General features: G+C 39.9%; 1 protein-coding gene across 1 annotated transcript; it reads right to left on the bottom strand.

The window, feature by feature from the left end:
• Positions 1–12,969: 12,969 nt before the first annotated feature.
• LOC124880147 (tripartite motif-containing protein 16-like) lies at positions 12,970–15,460 on the bottom strand. The gene has a single exon (XM_047385089.1). It carries the CDS (start codon positions 15,417–15,419, stop codon positions 13,791–13,793), a length of 1,629 nt encoding a protein of 542 aa, XP_047241045.1. The 5' UTR covers positions 15,420–15,460; the 3' UTR covers positions 12,970–13,790.
• Positions 15,461–22,387: the final 6,927 nt, after the last annotated feature.

Genomic DNA, 22,387 nt, shown 5'->3' with positions numbered 1-22,387 from the left:
ACCTTGGAGTCATTGAACCCTAGAGTCTAAGTTGAGGTCATCTGTGGGACAAGCTTGGTCCAAATGGGGTCACCAAAGTATTTAACGGTGGCTGAAAAAGAAAAGTATCAAGTTGTCACATTGGTCTAGTCAAAGTTTTAACTTCAACCTGATTGAACAGTTGTGTGAAGACTATTTATTTAATTAACATTTTAATATATTTAACAACATTTGATTTTCCTTCAGGATTAATAAAAAAAATCTGAATTGAAATGAACTGTTCTATAAGCTGTTCAGTCATGGAGTGGAATCACTCTCATGATATGTTGGACTTTGTGTTTATTCTGTTATGAACTTCAAATTGCTGATGTATGTAGGTTTTGAGTTAGAGTCTGTAGTTTCTGAGTCTCTCAGGGTAGTCTTGAGTTCCTGTTTTTTTTTGTTGGTCTGTCGCTTTTTGTGCCCAGTGTTTCTTCACTTCCTGTTTTCCTTTAAGTTTCTTTGCCACTGTTTAACTTTATATTTTGGATCATTCTCATGTTAGGTTATCAACTTATATCACATATCATATAATGTCTGTTCTGTGTGTCTGTGTTGCTCTGTGATGAACTGTCATCTTGTCCAAGGTGTAGCCCGAATATCACTGACTGACCACTGGAGATTGGAGCGACACTGGGTCAGGTGATAGAGGTTCCTCCTGTAATCGGTGGGTCGCTAGTTTGAGCCCCCCGCTCTGTCTGTCTCAGTCGTTGTGTCCTTGGGCAAGACACCTCACCCGTCATGCCTACTGATGGCTGTCGGAGGGCCCAGTGGTGCCAATTTTAAGGCGGCCTCATTCTGTCAGTCTGCCCCAGGGCAGCATTGTAGCTGACCACTGTCGGTGCATGAATGTGGGTATGAATGGGTGGATTCTAAAGTGCTACACAAGTGCAAGCCATTTATCATTTACCATACCATGTACAGGTTAAACGTGTATAGTTTTATTTAGTCAAGAATATGTGGATAGAATCAAAAGCAATGATTTGAGTCATAAAGCACTAAGTTTCTATTTCTCTTCAAGAAACTGAATCTAAGAAAAAAAATTGAAAAACAGCAATTATTTTTCCTTGAGTTTATGAGACCTAATTAGTACAAAGACACAGAGGGAATCATCGAGGGAGCCTTGATTTACATCGTTTAGTTTATTTCCAGAATGTTAAAAGTTCAACATTTATCCAGCCACTCTTTTGTTCAACCAATCAATGTTACTTGAAATGAGTTGCTCACTCAGACCATCTCATTTAAACTGTTCTCATCATTTGAGAAATATTTCCAAACTAAGAAGGTGTCAGAACAGGAAATTCAAATGGTTCTTCAAGCTTTTTTTCTCTTATCAAGAATTATTTTGTTTTATAAAAAGGTTAAAGAAGGCACAAAGGAAGCCCACTGCTCCCTAAGGAATGGATTAAATGCAGAAGACAACACTGTTGGAATGTACAATTGCAATGACAAATGAAGATTATAATTATTATCAACTGTGTAGAAATCATTTCAGACAACACTGACATCTGTTGTCTTCTGCTGCATTTTGTTTCAAGGTTCTTCTTTCTTTGTTCACACTGGATTTAAATAGATATTCAATCAGAGCTTTAATGAATATTCCTACATTTAATAATGGTTCAGTTATTAGTTTGTAAAACACTCAGACCTCAGGTATGGATTGTCTAGTGACATCACACAAAATCAAACTTTTAATTATTTTATTATGTCAGATTTAGCTGCTGCAGTTTAAGTCTCTAGGAAGGTCCACTGCCTCTAATGAGGGAAACTCTGAATCTATCACACCTACCACCTTTCTATCCTAAATAACATCTTTGACAACTTTTTAATACCTTTGGTTCATTTATTTTGTCAAATGATAAAATCTGACCAAAACTCCGGCTACTTCTATAGCTGCCGCTATTTTGATTTTCTGCAATGAAATGAAATCTAATTGTTATCAAAAAAATGCTAAAACAGTTTTAAGACTTGCTGCACAGTGTGAACAGCAGCAATCTGAGAGTCCATTTGAAGCTGACCTCTGGGCGGTGCTGTCCATGATGCTGGACTGTCAGTTTGATCGTAATAAACATGAAAGCCACAACATTGTGTGCAGAATAAAACTAATAACCAATCAGTTGTTTTAAATAAAATAAAAATATTAAAAGAAAAAATAATAAACCAGAATATATCAAAGCATCCAGAGTTTTCACTAGTTTTTCTGCACCCAAACATGAGGACAGATGTTATTTGTTTTGTTACTTTAAGGATAATATATAAGGATTATATAATTATCTGCATTGCATTGATCAAAGACATTATTGCCTTTGTCAATACGCTTATCTTACAATGAAATCCCATAATTAAACACAACATCTACAATTGTGCGACATTTCTGGCATATTTTCTGGTGATATTCAGAAGGACTAAATGCAGAGAGGATATGGAGGTGAACACTGTTTGATAATAAAGAAGGAAAAAGCTTAAATGCATGAGGAGAACAGAGCATCGGTGAGCAATAGAAGAAACCATCAGAGAACAATGAAAACCAATTTCTGAATAATCGTTTGAACTGAAATTGAATATTGCGTTCATGTTCAGTGAACTTATTCATTAATTCATATGCTGTACCTATAGTGCCCCACACCACTACAGGTCAAATTGGACTATATAGTATTTCAATCTGAAAAGACTCACAAAGAGAGGGATGGTAATTAGAAAAGTTTTAATGATGAGAAATTACATGGTTATTTCTTTGGCACTCGGACCTGGGAGGAAGACATGAATGCTGAGCATGACATGAGCTAAGATGATCATTTGTAAGGCTTAGATTTAAATATGTCTTCAACCTGATCCGACACTGGCGGTGGATTGGCGGCCAGGGAGCGAGGAAGCCAGGAGTAGATGTGAGGGAAGATGGTGGAGGTGGGGTGGAGGAGGGATGAGCTCAGCTGACAAGCGAAGATGAACACGGTAGAAGCTCCTTTAAAAGCAAGGCATCGGAAGGTGATTGGATGGAGAATCAGACTGACAGGATGCTGATTGGAAGGCCAGGAGACGCACAGAAAAGTCATTGGAAGGTGGAGGTGGTGAAGGTGAGTCTTTCATTCTGAATTTTCATCAAAACTCCATATAGCTCGCGAAGACTGAAGCATGGAGAAGTTTTTCTTCATTACTTTGAGGCACAACTTTCTTCAGTAAAGAAGACTGCAAAGAACAGTTAAAAAGCACTGCAAGATACACCTGTCCACCCTTGATTGGCTGCAAACTTCACCACCTTCTCAGAAGCTCAGCCTATGAGTGGATCAGCGGCAGCCCCTTCAACCAATCCTGTGGCCTAGTCACAGCATACCAAATAAGGTGTGGACTGGCATACGCGACTAAAGGGGATTTCCCAGGTGGGCCGGTGGTTCAGCCCATGGAGGTGCTGTCGGCCCTGTAGTCACGCAGGACGCTCTTGTTTTGCTCCGCCTCAATGTCTCAGCACCTTCTCTACCTCTCCTCCCTCCAGCCAGGTGGGTCTGCTCAATGCCTGGTTGTGAATTGGACCTGTAAACACATGAAGGAGCGCTACAGGGTTGGCTGACTGACAGAGAGCAGCAGAGATCAGAAAAACGCTGTGGCTCTATAGCTCGTCGTGGCGGAACATTATCTGTCAATCAGAGCTGTGAAATTAGGAAATGTAAAGGTGGCGATGAAATGGAATAAGCTAACGTCCTCTCTCTTGTCTGCTCCATTGCGACTACTTGAAGGGTTGATCCCTCGGGAGGTTAAATACTGTTATTTAAAGTAATAATATAAGTTATTGCTTTATTCTTTACTCACCTGGTTGGCTCACAATTAGACAAACACACACGGGAGATATTGTCATTAGCACAAATGCTCTACAAAACTAAAAAAGAACATAATACGCATAATAACTAATAATAATTCAATTAAATTCAGTTTATTTATATAGCGCCAATTCACAACACATGTCGTCTCAAGGCACTTCACAACAGTCAGGTACATACATTCCAATTAATCCTAATCATTGAACAGTGCAGTCAGATTCAGTTATTTATTCAAATTGGATAAAAAGTTTTTCTATCTAAGGAAACCCAGCAGATTGCATCCAGTCAGAGACTTGCAGTTTTCACTCCTCCTGGATGAGCATGTAGAGACAGTGGACAGTCACTGGCGTTGTCTTTGCAGCAATCCCTCATACTGAGCATGCATGTAGTGACAGTGGAGAAGAAAAACTCCCTTTTAACAGGAAGAAACCTCCAGCAGAACCAGGTTCAGTGTGAGCGGCCATCTGCCACGACCGACTGGGGGTTTGAGAGAACAGAGCAGAGACACAAAGAGAACAAAGAAGCACTGATCCAGGAGTACTTTCTATGGGAAGGAAAAGTAAATGTTAATGGATGTAGCTCCTTTAGTTGTTTCATCTAGAAAGAAAGAATAGATAAACTCTGAGCCAGTTTTTAACGATAGAGTCTGAACGAGAGCACATAGAGTTAGTCACAGTAGAAGCTCAGTCAATCGCCATGTCTAGGAGAGAGAAAGGGTTAAACACTGAAAGACAGGGCTATGTGGATCATCGGTAGAGGGTGAGCATTAAGTTGTTGCCAGCAGAAGCTCGGACGATTCCCCTCTCCAGAAAGGTGTTACAGGTAGACACAGAGTCAGGCCAGGTGTCGCTTCTAGGAAGAGAAAAGAAAGAGAACAAAGTTAAAAACAGAAATAACAGCAAATAATGCAAAATTGGAGAGTAGTGTGAGAATGTAGCGAAGACGGTGAAAGTAGTCATTATGTCCTCCAACAGCCTAAGCCTATAGCAGCATAACTACAGAGATAGCTCAGGATAACCTAAGCCACTCTAACTATAAGCTTTATCAAAAAGGAAAGTTTTAAGCCTAGCCTTAAAAGTAGACTGGGTGTCTGCCTCACGGACCACAACTGGGAGCTGGTTCCACAGGAGAGGAGCCTGATAACTAAAGGATCTGCCTCCCATTCTACTTCTAGAGACTCTAGGAACCACCAGTAAACCTGCAGTCTGAGAACGAAGTGCTCTGTTAGGAATATATGGAACAATCAGATCTCTGATGTATGATGGAGCTAGATCATTAAGGGCTTTATATGTGAGGAGGAGAATTTTATATTATATTCTGGATTTAACAGGGAGCCAATGAAGGGAAGCTAAAATAGGAGAAATAGGATCTCTCTTTTTAATTTTCATCAGAACTCTTGCTGCAGCATTTTGAATCAGCTGAAGGCTTTAAACTGCATTTTGTGGACATCCTGATAGTAAAGAATTACAATAGTCCAGCCTTGAAGTAACAAATGCATGGACTAGTTTTTCAGCATCACTCCTGGACAGGATATTTCTAATTTTGGCAATGTTCCGGAGGTGAAAGATGAAAATCCTAGAAATCTGTTTAATATGGGATTTAAATTACATGTCCTGGTCAAAAATAACACCAATGTTTTTTACTTTATTACTGGAGGTCAATTTAATGCCATCCAGGTTAAGTGATTGACTAAGCAATTTCTTTTTTAAAGAATCCGGTCCAAAGACGACAACTTCTGTTTTGTCTGAATTTAGAAGCAGGTAATGTAATGTTACCCAAGTTTTTATGTCTTCAAGACATGCTTGTAGTTTATCTAACTGGTTGGGCTCATACGGATTTATGGATAAGTATGCTATCCTATGCTGCCTGATAATTTGACCTATTGAAAGCATATATATAGTAAAGAGAATTGGCCCAAGTACTGAACCCTGTGGTACTCCACGATTAACCCTGGAGTTTAAAGATGATTTATCATTTACATGAACAAACTGGAATCTGTCAGACAAATAAGATTTAAACCAGCCTAGCCATCCAATCAGCCTAGCCCAGCCTAGCGAACAGTATATTCCAGCCTTTCTAAGAGAAAGGCTGGAATATGCTGTATCAAATGCAGCACTGAGATCTAACAGAACCGGTACAGACACAAGTCCATTATCTGAGGCCATAAAAATATCATTAGTGACTTTCAGCAGAGCTGTTTCAGTGCTATGATGAGCTCTGAAACTTGACTGAAACTCTTCAAACAGGTCATTGCTGTGTAAATGCTCACACATTTGATTAGCAACTATTTTCTCAAGAATTTTAGATAAGAATGGAAGATTGGATGTAGGTCTGTAATTTTTTCAAGTCATCGATCAAGCAAAGGTTTCTTAAGTAAAGGTTTAATTACAGCTAACTTAAAAGCTTGTGATACATATCCATTTACTAAAGATAGATTAATCATATCTAAAATGGTGCTGGTAATCAGAGGGAACACTTCCTTAAATAATTTGGTTGGGATTGGGTCTAACATACAACTTGAAGGTTTAGATGAAGCTAATATTTCTGATAACTCAGGAAGCTTCACAGGATCAAAACAGTCCAAACACAAATCAGGTTCTGCAGTTATTTCCAATGTTGTTTCACTTGCTGAGGATGAAGTAATCATCTTCAGGAGTATGTCAAAGATTTTCTTTTTAATAGAATCAATTGTATTTAAGAAGAATCCCATAAAGTCACGACTGCTAAGAGCTAAGGGAATGGATGGCTCAACAGAGCTATGACTCTGTGTAAACTTAGCAACTGTACTAAAGAGAAACCTTGGATTATTCTTGTTCTCTTCTATCAATGATGAGAAATAAGCTGTTCTAGCTTGGCGAAGTGTCTTTTTATACAACAGTAGGCAATTTTTCCAGATTAAGTAGGAATCATCTAGGTGTAGAGCGCCATTTCTCTCCAATTTAACATTGAGCTTTAAAGTAGGCAGATCTAAATTAAACCAAGGAGCCTGCCTCCTATGAACAATTACCTTCTTTTTCAAGGGGGTGCATTGTCTAATGCATCACGCAATGATGAAGTAAATTGGCCTCCAAGAAAAAGAAGAAAAACCAAGGTCAAACTAAAAATAATAAACCAGGATATATCAAAGAAAGCAGAGTTTAGTTCACTACAGTAATGTTTTTACCCCCAAACAGAAAGACAAATTGTTCTCTAAATAGATTTGGTTTGTTACTTTAAATTTGGTTTTCAGTTGAACCAATGCAGAGAATTGGACTCAATGAAAATATTGAGCTGGAAAATGTTTAATAATAGACAAAGAAAAAAACTTACATGAATGCATGAGGAGAATGAGGAATGGGACCCAGGTAAACACAACATAAAAATACAGCAGAGAAAAATGAAAACCAACCAATTAAATACAGAAGAGGATTAAATGATGACATTGAACCCAGGTGAGTCTAATCAAAGAGATGGAGAAGAGCTCATAGAGATGTCTAATAATCACAGAGGGAGCTGAACTAAATGCAAAGAATCTATAACCCAAAGGGAAAAGCCTGATGATAACATGAGTCTGAATCAAAATACACAAGAAAAATAACACAACTAAATACCTAAGAAACTCCACACATAATAATGAATACAACAAGACATTAAGAAAACACTAACAAACAACCCATAAATGATCTAAATCAAATTACAAGTCAGAAACAAGGCACAAACCCCAATGGGTTTGCAGCTTGTGTGGTCAACTCAGCGATTCAACAGATTCTAAAGCTTTTAGACATTTGACACGAGAGGAAACAGGAAATGTAGCAGCAGAGCTGAACTCTTTGTTTGAATAGAAGAGAGGAGCTTAACAGCAGTTGTTAGAAGGAGTAGATGATCTCCGAAAGCATTAGACTGCTGCTGCATGTATCGCTTCACTTCCAGCAATTTAAACATTTATAGTTCAGACACTGACTTTGGCAGCAATTTTAACACATTTAGTGGTTCATGCTTTTCCTCTCAACAGACTATAGCTTTGGATCTCTGAAGCTTCTCCAGAGTTACTATGGGTCTCTTGCTCTGACCCTGATTAGTGGTGTCCTTACCTTTTCTAACTCTATGAGATGTTCAAAGCTTGTGACAAAAATGTCTCTAATCTCTCTTTTTCATGATTCTGTTTGTTCACTAATGTTCTCCAACAAACCTCTGAGGTCTTAACAGAACGTCTACATTTAATGATCTGAAATTACCTTCAGGTGGACTACTTACTGATTTGGTGGCTTGTAAAGGCAGTTAGTTTAATTTTACGTTGTATATTTGAAAACCATTTATCTTTTTCCTTTCATTTAGCCAGATTGTTTTGGTCTTTCATGGAAAATTTTAGCAAAACGCATCAATGTTTGTGAAAGAGTGAATCGAGCTATGGCATTACTGAACAGCAAAACTCTGCACACACATGGACACACGCGTTAGCATTAGCATTAGCTGTTAGCGGTTGTAGCTAACAAAGGAAAGCTCATAGCTTGTTCACCACTGCTTTAAAGTCAAACTTGTACATTAAAATACCATTAATAGAACAATGAATTTGCATATTGGTGCGTTACGGCCGATCTGTATTTAAAACCACCCATTAAATAAAGTTTGTCTAAACTTTGAAACACAACACAAAACAAATAACTAGCCTTAAGGCTGAGAGGTCTGTTCACATTAGCTGAGCGAATAGCCTGCTAGCACTTAACCTGTTAGATCCTAAGGGTTTTAGAAGGACTTTCCACCTGAAATTACATAACTTAAAGAAATCAAGTATAGCTCTACAGTTATAAAACCTAAATGAAAACCTCTGGTAACTGTATAAACGTAGGACATAAAAAAATATTTTTACAGTGGAGCCATTATTGCAACTCTTACTATGTCTGATTTATTTGTGATTAAACAAAGATTAGACCAAACATTTTCAGTAAATGAACATCGCAAAAAACCATGAAAATCCCTTTGAAATCCTTGGAGAAGCCTCAGATTGTATTCGTCAACATCTTGACAAGAACTGCAGCTAATTTGGACTGAATCAGATGAAGCACATTTGTTCCACAAAGGTTTTAGTGGACAATGTGCCAGGCGGAGCTGGCATTTTGGTACAATTTAGACACGTGCCAAAACTGTTACAAATTTGTTTTTCACCGCATAAAAGGGAATCTGGTCAAATAAAAGTGCTGATTTCTATTGTAGGACTTGTTCTGCATATGACATAGCCTTTGGTCATGACATTTAGCCAGTGTATAATAAAATGTACCATTTTGCACAGCATAAAATCAATACAAAGAAATCGAACTAAATTGTTTCCTTTTGCCTCCAACTGGAGGAATTCTATTGACAAAATTAAATAAACAGTGACAAACAATGTAAGCCAATGTGCAAAAATAATATTCTATGAAAAACGAATGTATACAAATGCACAAAAAAGTATAATCAGTGAAAAGCTGTTCTTTGATGAATAAAATAAACACTTCACAGCCAGGGTAGGCAGCTGCTCTGCTGGAAACAAATGAACATATTGCACATGAAAACCTGCCTGGACTTGACAGCTTTCAGTTTCCTCCCAGTGCAGACATTACAGGCCACATCTTCAGGTCCAGCATAGTAGTGATCAACTGGAGCAGCTTGGAGTCCAGTCCTCTTCAGATCCTCCACCAGCTCCGCTGACAAGATGTTTTTCACCAGAACAGGTCTCAGTTTGGAAGTCTGTCAACACTTGGGGAAGCTGTAGTCTGATCTTCTCCATCCCAGAAGTATTTGATACAGTTCATACAGTAGCTCTGTCCACAGGGAATAGTCACTGGATCCTTTAGTAGATCCAAACAGATGGATGAGCAGAACTTTACAGAATCTATTTGATTTTTTGGCAGCTCCATTTCAGCTCTGAGCAACAGTGGAATCTTTCAAAGCAAATAAATGTGACACAAAACAAGTCAAACTCAAACCTTTGTTCTTTTTCTTGCTCCTGAACTTTACCTGACGCTGAATATTCTGATCCCTTAACTTGAAGGAGAACCAGGAAACGTCCTGTTAGAACAAGACTCTGTGTTTGAGAGGTTGGACTGGTTATACTGGATGTTTCTTCACGGGTAATGGAGCTGTTTTGATCTACAGGTATTCTAATCATTAAAATGTTCAGTTCAGCACCCAGCCAAGCAGCAATGATACATTTACAAAGATTAACATGTATGTAAATAATATAAAAATAATAAAGAGAAACAACAAAGCCTCTGTTTACAGGTAAGCTGCTTAATTCATGTGTTGAATGAGCTCCAGGTCTATAAACCTTTACCCTGGTTTGCTGGCCTTTTACTCCCATCTAGTGTTTATTCAGAGGTACTACACAAAAGTTACAAAAGATTTAGATCTTGCGTTTTTTAAACTTTTTACAACAATTAAAAAAAAGCCACGTGCGGTGGCAGAGGCAAAAACTCGGACCTGGGAGGAGTTCGGTGAGGCCATGGAGAAGGACTACCGGTTGGCTTCGAAGCGATTCTGGCAACCCGTCCGGCGCCTCAGGAGGGGGAAGCAGTGCTTCGCCAACACTGTTTATAGTGGGGGTGGGAAGCTGCTGACCTCAACTGAGGACATTATCGGGCGGTGGAAGGAGTACTTCGAGGATCTCCTCAATCCTGCCATCACGCATTCCCTGGTGGAAACAGAGGCTGGGGACTCGGGGTTGGACTCTTTCATCACCCAGGCTGAAGTCACCGAGGTGGTTAAAAAGCTCCACGGTGGCAAGGCTTCGGGGGTGGATGAGATCCGCCCTGAGTACCTCAAGTCTCTGGATGTTGTAGGGCTGTCATGGTTGACACGTCTCTTCAACATTGCGTGGCGGTCGGGGACAGTGCCTCTGGACTGGCAGACTGGGGTGGTGGTCCCCCTTCATAAGAAGGGTGACCATAGGGTGTGTTCCAACTACAGGGGGATCACACTCCTCAGCCTCCCTGGTAAGGCCTACGCCAGGGTATTGGAGAGGAGATTCCGGCCGATAGTCGAATCCCGGCTTCAGGAGGAGCAGTGTGGTTTTCGTCCCGGCCGTGGGACACTGGACCAGCTCTATACCCTCTACAGGGTACTCGAGGGTTCATGGGGTCTGGTTTGGGGACCAGAGGATTTCGTCTCTTCTTTTTGCAGATGACGTGGTCCTGCTGGCCCCCTCTAACCAAGACCTACAGCATGCACTGGGGCGGTTCGCAGCCGAGTGTGAAGCGGCTGGGATGAAGATCAGCTCCTCCAAGTCCGAGGCCATGGTTCTCGACCGGAAAAGGGTGGCTTGTCCTCTTCAGGTTGGAGGGGAGTTCCTGCCTCAAGTGGAGGAGTTTAAATATCTCGAGGTCTTGTTCACGAGTGAGGGAAGAATGGAGCGGGAGATGGACAGACGGATCGGTGCGGCTGCCACAGTAATGGGGGCGCTGTGCCGGTCCGTTGTGGTGAAGAGAGAGCTGAGCCGAAAAGCGAAGCTCTCGATTTACCGGTCGGTCTACGTTTCTACCCTCACCTATGGCCATGAACTTTGGGTCATGACCGAAAGAACGAGATCCCGGAAAGAAGCGGCGGAAATGAGCTTCCTCCGTAGGGTGGCCGGGCACTCCCTTGGAGATAGGGTGAGGAGCTCGGCCATCCGGGAGGGGCTCGGAGTAGAGCTGCTGCTCCTCCACATTGAGAGGAGCCAGTTGAGGTGGCTCGGGCATCTATACCAGATGCCTCCTGGACGCCTTCCAGAGATGTTCCAGGCACGTCCCACCAGGAGGAGGCCCAGGGGACGGCCCAGGACACGCTGGAGGGACTATGTCTCTCGGCTGACCTGGGAACGCCTTGGACTCCCCCCGGAGGAGCTGGAGGAGGTGTCTGGAGAGAGGGATGTCTGGGCGTCTCTGCTGAGTCTGCTGCCCCCGCGACCCGGTCCTAGATGAGCGGAAGACGACGACGACGACGAAAAAAAAGTTCATTTGTTGACAGTTGATATAGTCATTAATAGTGATTCATGCATTTATTTCATATCATATCTGGACTGTGTTTTGTTCTGAATGACCTTTTATGACCCAGAATGAACCAGTAAGGAGTAACACGATTTCTATGATCTAAATGATCTGAGGTTCCCACGCTTGCTTGTAAACAATGGTTGTGTCAATGCAGAGCTCAGATGTTCCTCTTCTACTTCTGGCATATTGTGATATATTGAGATGTATAAATCTCAACATGAAAGCGTGACCACAGGCTCCAAAGTATTCTTTAAACCATCATCCATACATGGAAATCCAAAACAAAATCATCTCATTCAACTTTCTACCCTGTTTAGTTGAATAGATTTGTCCTTGGATAAGATGGAGCTTGGTTACAGCAGCCATCTTGGATTTATTAGTCTTGACCCAAGATCTGCACACTGCAGATTTGAATTCTGTCTTTCATACAGTTTGTGTGGAAGGCAGTAATATGGTCAGTAAAGATCAGCTGTCCATTTATTTGATTCATTCAGAAATTTCACACTAACAAGTTTTATTCTCTTTTATAATTTTTCTTTGAGCACAAATCACAATTTATTTTTTTAAAGTTGAATATCACACTATGTAACCACACTATTATAGTTTTATGCATGCTGAATTAAATGTCAAAAGATCAAAAGATGATTGTCAATAAAGGTGAAAAGACTGAAAGTTATTTGTTAGACGTCCATGTTGTAAATTAAGGACAAATAATATAGGATTTTCTAACCTGACTCAGTGCAGTGTTAAAGGTGAACTTGATTACATGCATTTGATGAGGAAATCAAATGTAAATTCATCACAAACTTGACTTGGAAAACTTACTTTTGAGCTGAGGCCACCGTCAACTATATAACAGAGGATGAGACGACCCATCATTTGCTTTTCACACTGGAAACGGACCAGCAACTGAAGCGCATCAATTTCTGGAGAAGAGTCCCAAGTGGATTTAATTTATTATAGGAAATCAAATGTAAATTCTTCACAAACTTGACTTGGAAAACTTACTTTTGAGTTCCTCTGGCTGAACCTGAACCCCCAACGTTACATGTACTGTAGTTTGAGAACCATTATCCCAGCAACCAGCTTCCTAATGCACTGGTTCCAGGAACTCATTCTAGTAACATCAAACCATAAACCCAGTCAAGAAACATCAATGATGGTTCAGAAATCATTTTAATTCCTTTGGATTTATTTTAATCATTTTTAACACTTTTAAACCCAAACATATTCAAGATACGCTCAGATATAAAAAAGAAAAGCTAGAGCAGCTTCTACTGTTGCCAACCACTGAATACATCACGGCATTAATTTAATTTGATAATCAATAAGCTTAGACATAATTAGCTGAAAAACTCAGCAGCAGTAGAATAATACTGTTAACCTGAAATGTCAAAGATGAAATAATTTGTAAAAACTGGAAAGGACATGGATTCACTAGAAAACAATAAACTGAGTCGTACTGGTGCACAAAACACAAATAGGTAAAAACGATCTAAACAACATAACAGGTGTTTTCATCAAGCAAAGACTCTACATTTATCTCACATTTCAAGACAGTTTTCTAGTTTTAACTGTGAGTTTATAAACTACATTAAACATTCATAAATCAGCCTCATAATCTATCAAAATCAGCCTAAAGACTGAAAACTATACTATCATTTTGATCTGGCTCAAGATAAGAGAGGTTCTAGTTCAAATCAGTGTAGATGCCCTCAGAAGAAGTCCTGGACTAAACTAAAAGGTCAAAGAAAGCAGTGGAAAGTGGGTGAAAGGTCACATTTGAGGCGTCCGCGGCCGAATCAGAATCAAAACACGTCATTCTTACATACAGTATGTCTTTGAGTAATTTGAGTCATGTTGTTTCACTAAAATCCTGAAAATCACTAAAAATATAAAAAACAAAACATCTAAACATCCTCACTCTACCATATCTGATTGGTTTACATTTGGAGACAATTCAAACACTGGTTGCTTTTTATTGAAGTATTTTGAACTCAGCAGAGTCTCCCTCGTCAAAAAGCCGGACCCCAGCATGTAGAGGCTGAGTGAACGTGGTCTGGACTCTGTGGAGGAGAGTCATGGTTCTAGAGACGCTGTAGAAAGACAGAATACCTGCTCTGTGGTCCAGATACACTCCTACTCTGGAGGAAACTGGACCTGATACTGGAGTCTTAACTCTGTTGTGCAAAAATGTGTAACCCTTTGTGTAACAACGTAACACCCACGATTTGTCATTAAAGCCGAACATACATTCATCTGAAGTCCCATCTCTGCTGATGTCCTTGAAGGCGACTGAAACATAAATTGCTTCACATCTAAACTCCACCTCCCAGTAACAGCGTCCAGTCAGACTCTGGATGCTCAGGACCTGATCATAAAATGTGAATCTCTCTGGATGATCAGGATAAGACTGAGCTTTCTTCATAAAAGTCACTTTTCTGTCCTTAGACAGTAAAAGGTGTAAATGTGCTGTGTTTGGATCCAGAGTGATTTCATGTGAATATTTCAAGAACTCTGCTCTGGTCCTTGGTTCTGGTTCTGGTTCTGCCAGTAAAACCTTCTCTTTTCTGACTCTCAGTGAGATGTTTGTCCATGTGTCTCTCAGGATGTCCTGTAGTTTATCTCTGAGCTCTGACACAGCTGCTGTCACATCCTCAAAGTATCTCAGAGGACGAATATTGATGCTGGATGAGTGTGTAGACTCACTGAGTGCTGACAGTGAGGGGTAGTTGTGGAGAAACTGGTTGTGATCCTCTGTGTTTGAGAGCTGCTCCAGTTCAGCATCTTTCCTCTTCAGCTCAGTGATCTTCTGCTCCAGCTTCTCCTGAAGATCTTTGACTCGACTCACTTCAGTTTCCTGCTGGGATCTGATCTGCTGCTTCACATCAGAGCTTCTTTTCTGGATGAGATGGATCATCTCAGTGAAGATCTTCTCACTGTCCTCCACTGCTTTATCAGCAGAGACATTGATGGTCTCCACCTCCTGTTGAAGCAGCTTCAGATCTTTCTCTTGGTCCTGGATTCTCTGCTGGATTTGTTGTCGACTCACCTGGAGCTCCTTCTGCTTCTCAGTCCTTTCTGCTGCAGCTGAGACTGTTTCAAATTCATTAAGTAAGATTTTCATCACCTGATCGTGATGAGTGCAGATGTTCTCCTGGAGCTTCTTGGAAGGGTTGAAAAGCTTGTGCTTCTTCAGTGCAGGGACCTGATAGTGATGCTGGAGATGTTTCTCACAGTAAGAAACCAAACAGACCAGACAGGACTTGACAGCTTTCATCTTCCTCCCAGTGCAGACATCACAGGCCACATCTTCAGGTCCAGCATAGCAGTGATCAGCTGGAGCAGCTTGGAGTCCAGTCTTCTTCAGATCCTCCACTAACTCTGCTAACATGATGTTCTTCACCAAAACAGGCCTCAGTTTGGAGGTCTGTCTGCACTGAGGGCAGCTGTGGATTCTCCTCTGATCTTCTCTATCCCAGTAATCTTTAATACAGTTCATACAGTAGCTGTGTCCACAGGGAATAGTCACCGGATCCTTGAGTAGATCCAAACAGATGGAACAAGAGAATTTTACAAAATCCATTTGATTTCCTGGCAGCTCCATTTCAGCTCTGAGCAGCAAGTGAGGCTCTCTAAAGTTTCATTTCTTACCAAGTGAATAAGTGCGTCACTCCAGAAGCCAAACCCAGTTTTCTTCTTGCCTTATCAGCTCTTCCTCTTTGCAGCACAGCAGTTATACTGGTCCCAGAGCTGTCTGGGGTGGAACCAGGACATCTACTGTGAGAACAGAACTGTGCTGGAAAGGTGGGAGGGATTTTATTAAAGGTTTGATTCTGGGAAAAGGAGCTGTTTGTTTTTCCAGCTCACCATTATGCAAAGCTGTGGTTAGCTAATATATAACTAACGTTAAATAGATTTTGCAATAAAACATAAAATTAAGCTCAGCCAGAAACTAAAGAAACATAGCACACCATAAGGTGAATATAACTAAAGTCATAAAAAATATAGTTAAAGTGAAGTTTTAAGTTTCTTATGATTTGTTCATTTCATACGTTGAATTATCTGCAGCTCCTTTCTTTGTCTAAATCAGGGTTCTTTAGCCTGTGGCTCCAGAGCTGCAAGTGGCTCTTTGGACTGAAAAATGATTAAGAACCAACTAATGATTTTAAATATAAATATACTAAGAAATGCAGGTTTTGGCTAATCTTTTCAGCTTTTGTTTCATGTTACAATTCCATTGAATTTCCATAACACCACTAAAAGTACCAATAATAATTTTAAGATCTATTTTTTTTTTTTGTCATTGTGTTGGAAACTATGTGCTTTTATATCATTTTTCACAAATATGAACATCCCGTGAAGAAAATGTTTCCATCCTCTCTTTGCAAAAGGTTAATGTTTTTCTTTATTTTAAGACCTAAAAATAGAAAATATATGCTTATTAGTTTAAAATGACAACAAATTTCTTATAACAGGTATTTATCAAAACTTTTTCCTTTTTCTAAATATGATTTTTTTTAGCTGGACTGACAGCAACAATGGCTTTATGCATTGTAAAGGTTACAAAGCCCTTGCATAAATAGATGACACAGCAGTTTATATCACAGATCTTGATCCATATGCCCTTATTTCTCACATTGTCTTTTACTGTCATCTAGAGAGTATTTACAGGTGGTATACTAAGGGTACCTAATTCCAATCCTAGAAAGCTACTATCCTGCAGCTTTTAGATGCATCTCTGCTCTGACACACATGAATCAAATCAGTGACTCGTCACCAGGGTTCTGCAGAACTAAACACCATGCTGATGAGGAGATTCAGCTATTTGATTCAGGTGTGTTGGAGCAGGGATGCATCTATAAGTTGCAGGATAGAAGTTCTGGAGGACTGGACTCAGGTACCCCGGTTCTATACAGAAAGTGTTCCTGCTCATAACGTTTATATTATTTAGAAGATTTGCTCCAATGAGAAGCTGTCAATGATATCTTCAATCATGTAGGTTTTTTTTCTTGCTTCTTTCATTTTTAACAAAATGTTACATTAGCTGTTTAACAAAAATGTTCGGTTTGATAACATAAGAACATCAATACAGTTAAAGTACACCCACTTTAAAATCTAGATTTGTTTTTGTACAGAGCCAGCATTTTTAAGCTGTTTTTGTTTTTAGGTTCTTTTTTTTTTTTTTTTACAAACCTTCATTGTGGTTTCATCTTTGTTTTAATAAATAATGATAATGTGAACTGTTGTGTGTGTTCTTCCCCTGTGAGGCAATATTTCAATAATAATAATAATTAAAGTTGCAAGCAGCATTGGGTGGCCGTAGCAGCTCAACGCCGCTCAGCTAGTGTCGCGACTGCGAGAGTCTTGCATTGCCATCTTTAGGGCATCGACAAGCCCATCGTTTGATTTTGCACGTTGCCACTAGGCGGTACTCTGAGCAAGCTCGGTTATGCCAAATTTGCTCTTGCATAAAGCGTTTGGTCTAAATCCGACCTTCCCAATGGAAGCTGCGCTCACTTCCTATTTGCTGACGACCAAAACAGGACCATGCCAAGGTGTTCAGCATTCATCCACGATGATGCATGGAAAATTTGGTGTGGATCCGATAATATATGAGGAAGATGAACTGTTTGAAATGTCCTAGAGGGCGATGTTGATCTAAATTCCAATGGACTTGGAGGAGCTGATTCTCATCCCAGCCGCTTCACACTGGGAGACCCAGCCGGGAGTCGAACCCAGGGCCTTCTTGCTGCAAGGCAACAGTGCTACCAACTGCCCACCTTGGTTCTTAAACGGTAATATTGTATCGTTTTATTGGTCATGGTTTTTTACCCATTTGTATTGACTCCCTTGTTTCTTCATTTGTATATAGTCCATTAGTTTTCTTTATCCCTTAATTTTGCTTGGTAGTTTTAGTTGAATTGTTCTAGGCTAGTAAAGAGTTTGTTAATTAAAATATATTTAACTTGAAGCAAGAAGGTCCTGGGTTCCACTCCCGGGGATCTTTCTGCATGGAGTTTGCATGTTCTCCCTGCGCATGCGTGGGTCTTCACCAGGTACTCCGGCTCCTCCCACAGTCCAAATACATGACTGTGAATTGGTCTCTCTATATTGCCCTTAGGTGTGAATAAGTGTATGCATGGTTGTTTGTTCTGTATGTCTCTGTGTTGCCCTGAGATGGACTGGCGACCTGTCCAGGGTCTACTGTGCCTCTCGTCTGTAGACTGCTGGAGATGGGCACCAGCTCCCCCATGACCAACAATGGAATAAGCGGGTATAGAAGATGAATGAATTCTTTGGCTTCTTTCATTCCTCTCTTGATCCACCTGTCCAAAACATCCACATTGTTGTCTTTAAACCAGTGTCCCTTGTCCTTTAGACGAGTTGGACTTTTGTGCTGGGCTATCAGTTTGTGTAGCTGCTGTTTAGGTGTAAAGGTCTGAACCATCCTCACTGCACTGGACTGCAAATACCACTATTGTACTGTATTTTACTGTAATGTATACATCTCCTCAGCATGAAATATGTGGGCTCTGTCAGGATGGGCTTTCAGGACATTAAATAATAAAGTAATTATTTAAAGAATCATTTGTGCAAATTTCTTTCCTATTCTTTTAATATTATTCCTGAGTTGCTCCTCTACTTTAGATTTCCTAGAAGCACTGACAGACTTTAAATTCCAGTAGAATAATGAAACATATCAGTTATAATAAAATAAAGGTTGACCCAGTTAATGACAAATTATTTGTTTATATGTAATAAAGCAAAGTGAGACATATGAAGCTTTTTATAAGTTTTCTCTTATTAATACTGAAGTAAATAAAATTTAATTATGATTATCAGTTTAAACTGTTAAGAATTCAGGTTTCTTTTAATGAGGCACACAGTTAATAAACCATCCAACTCACATCTGATAAAAACACAATAACCCTGAGAGGTCAGAGTCACATTCATACCTTCTAATTGATTAAATCTTTATCTTTGAACTTTGCTCAAGACAGACCAACATTCAGCAACAAAGTCATGTCAATATAACAATAAAATTCTAAATTGGAGAAGGAAGAAGAGATATAAAGGTTTAATTTTAATACTTTATAGTTTGGACTGAAAAAAAGCTAATTATTGACTTACACCAAAACAAGCAAAAGTTAAACCTCAGCTGTATGTATGAATGCAAGTGATAAATCAATAAATTCAAATATTTCCCATTCAATCTAAAATTCCTTTTAAATTATCTCAAGAAAGCTGTTATTACCCCATATTTACCTTCATCAACCTGAGTTCTTCCTCTCATCGGTCATTTAGATCAGTGTAAACAATGTTTTCATGGGGTTTTAGATATTAATCAATCAATCAATCTCTAGATCACACATAAAATCTCATAAATGATAGACTATTATGTTAATATACAAAAACTCCATTAGAAACTTATCTGAGGGGTAGCTGTTTCTCTTAATCACTGAGCTTTAAAAAACAATTGGAAAGTGATTAAATGATCACACAGACTCTACAAACTAACAGAATTAAAAACAAATGTTTAAGGATTGAACTATATCAAATTTCTCTCCCTCTTTCTATAAGGTAAACCAGAGGTTATTTTGTGTGATATGAAGTCTAAATACCTGAATCAACTTCAGAGAAAATTTAAAATGAGCTTGTGTGGAGCCTTTAATCAAGCCTATCAGAGGCTCAAACTGTGGTCTACAAAGAAGGACAAACCATACACCCAGTTAGCATCACTGTTGATACTCTAACTTAAATGAGCTCAGCAGTGCTTCCGTAATCATAAAGCCAAAGCCCAGCATGTAGAGGCTGAGTGAATGTGGTCTGGACTCTGTGGAGGAGAGTCATGGTTCTAGAGACGCTGTAGAAAGACAGAATACCTGCTCTGTGGTCCAGAAACACTCCTATTCTGGAGGAAAATGGACCTGGTACTGGAGTTTTAACATTATTGTAGGAAAAGGAGTAACTATTTGTGCCACAGTGCAACGCCCAGGATCTGTCATTGAGTCCAAATCCACATTGTTCTGATGACCCTTCTCTGAGAATATTTTTGTATGCGACAGCAACTTCAACTTCTCCTCCTCTCCTCTCCACCTCCCAGTAACAACGTCCGATCAGGCTCTCCCTGCTCAGGATCTGACAAAAATAAGTGAATCTGTCTTTAAGATCAAAATAAGGGAGTTGTTGTTTCATTAATGTTGCTTTTCTGTTGCTCTCAGATACAAACAGAAATTTGTTTGCTGTGTTTGGATCCAGATTTATTTCACGTGAATATTTTAAAAAGTCAGCTCTAGTCTTTGGTTCTGGTTGTAAAATGTCCACTTTATTCACTTTCAGTGAGATGTTTGTCTTTACCTCCTCCAAAATGTCCTCTAGCACATATTTAACCTCTGACACAGCTGCTGTCACATCCTCAAAGTATCTCAGAGGACGAATATTGATGCTGGATGAGTGTGTAGACTCACTGAGTGCTGACAGTGAGGGGTAGTTGTGGAGAAACTGGTTGTGATCCTCTGTCTTTGAGAGCTGCTTCATCTCAGCATCTTTCCTCTTCAGCTCAGTGATCTTCTGCTCCAGCTTCTCCTGAAGATCTTTGACTCGACTCACTTCAGTTTCCTGCTGGGATCTGATCTGCTGCTTCACATCAGAGCTTCTTTTCTGAATGAGATGAATCAGGTTAGTGAAGATCTTCTCACTGTCCTCCACTGCTTTATCAGCAGAGACATTGATGGCCTCCACCTCCTGTTGAAGCAGCTTCAGATCTTTCTCTTGGTCCTGGATTCTCTGCTGGATTTGTTGTTGACTCACCTGGAGCTTCTTCTGCTTCTCAGTCCTTTCTGCTGCAGCTGAGACTGTTTCATGACCTTTATGTTCATCCATAGAGCAGAGATAACAGATACACTGCTGATCAGTACGACAGAAGATCTTCATCACCTCATCATGACGAGAGCAGATGTTGTCCTGGAGCTTCTTGGAGAGATCCACCAGCTTGTGTTTCTTAAACTGTAAAACATCATAGTGAGGTTGGAGATGTTTCTCACAGTAGAAAACCAAACAGACCAGACAGGACTTGACAGCTTTCATCTTCCTTCCAGTGCAGACATCACAGGCCACATCTTCAGGTCCAGCATAGCAGTGATCAGCTGGAGCAGCTTGGAGTCCAGTCTTCTTCAGATCCTCCACTAACTCAGCTAAGATAGGGTTTTTCTCCAGGACAGGCCTCTGTGTAAAGGTTTTCCTGCACTGAGGGCAGCTGTGGATTCTCCTCTGATCTTCTCCATCCCAGAAGACTTAAATACAGTTCCTACAGTAGCTGTGTCCACAGGGAATATTCATCAGATCCTTCAGTAGATTCAAGCAGATAGAAAAGGAGACTAACAAATCCATCTGAATTCCTTTCTGTGCCCTTTCCTACTTTAACAAAGGTTTATCAAACATTAACTGCCTCCATCAGAAATAAAGCGCCAATGTACGTTTTCTGATAGAATGTATTATTTTGAGATAAACAGTGAATATTTTTCAGACTTATCAACTGTGCTGTTCAAGGGAAAAGCTCTTCAAAGCCTGAAAAACCAGCTTCTGAATATAATTACAGCACTGTGAGAGTAAACATCTCTGGTGCTACTGTTTAAATGTGGATAAAAGGAGAGGTAGAGTAATTGACCCTGAGGTTTCCCTGTCCAGTCGCTCAGGGGTTTGTTTGACAGATGTGTAAACTTTTAAATGATGTCCCTTTAATGATCTCTCTTTCACATTTATATTTAGTCACTAGACAAAGAGTCACAAGTTCTGTTGTAGGAATGACAACTGGCTGTCACAAGGTCCACTCCTAAGGACCTATAAAAGTCCATTTACTGGTTTACTTTTACTTGATTCATTTTTAGGTGACTACTGTTCACTTCTACTTGAGTAAAAATATATTGAAGTAACGCTTCTCCTACTAGGGTACAGTTTCTGGCCTCTGCTCCAGCAGTCAACTAATGGCTCCTCACTATGTCATCCTGATCAACAGAGGCCTTGCAATGAACCAGGCATGAGATTCAGGTGTGTTGAGCCATGAGAACATCTGAAACATCCATGACAATAGAAAATCCCTTAAAACTAGAGTAATTTGCTCTTTCTTTGCAATGCATGATAACAGTCAGACTGTTGGGGTTGTCCTGGATGGTGGAGGCCTTAGCATTTACCTTTGCACTTTGCAAGATCATTAACATGAAGAGCAAGCAAATATTAGCATTATATTTATCTTTCTTATGCTGTTCTTCTGAATGATACCTTTGTAGAACGAGAGTCATGATAGTAGCTAAACGCTGCAAATGAGAAAATCCTGCAAAGATTTATTTTTATTCATTTACGGTTTAACAGATTATAATTGATTGCAGGTGTGAACCTAAGGGGACTGAATGCTGGCCTTGAATCAAGACATGATTCAACAAACTGTTTAATGTTGTAAACAATTATTCAACCAGCTTGTTGCAGCTTTCCTATTTATTACATTTCCCCTGAAAGATTAGTTTGTTTTTTCATCCAGGAAATTAATAACTCTGCCCATTTTAATAGAGGTGTGTA

Source organism: Girardinichthys multiradiatus, chromosome 14 (genome assembly GCF_021462225.1).
Source record: "Girardinichthys multiradiatus isolate DD_20200921_A chromosome 14, DD_fGirMul_XY1, whole genome shotgun sequence".
Lineage (NCBI taxonomy): Eukaryota > Metazoa > Chordata > Actinopteri > Cyprinodontiformes > Goodeidae > Girardinichthys > Girardinichthys multiradiatus.
Note: the sequence above shows the minus strand (reverse complement) of the source record. Positions and strands in the feature narration are given on the sequence as shown.

Bases quoted from the DNA above. Each gene is read 5' to 3' on its own strand.
- LOC124880147 (XM_047385089.1), bottom strand. From the start codon at position 15,419: ATGGAGCTGCCAGGAAATCAAATGGATTTTGTAAAATTCTCTTGTTCC.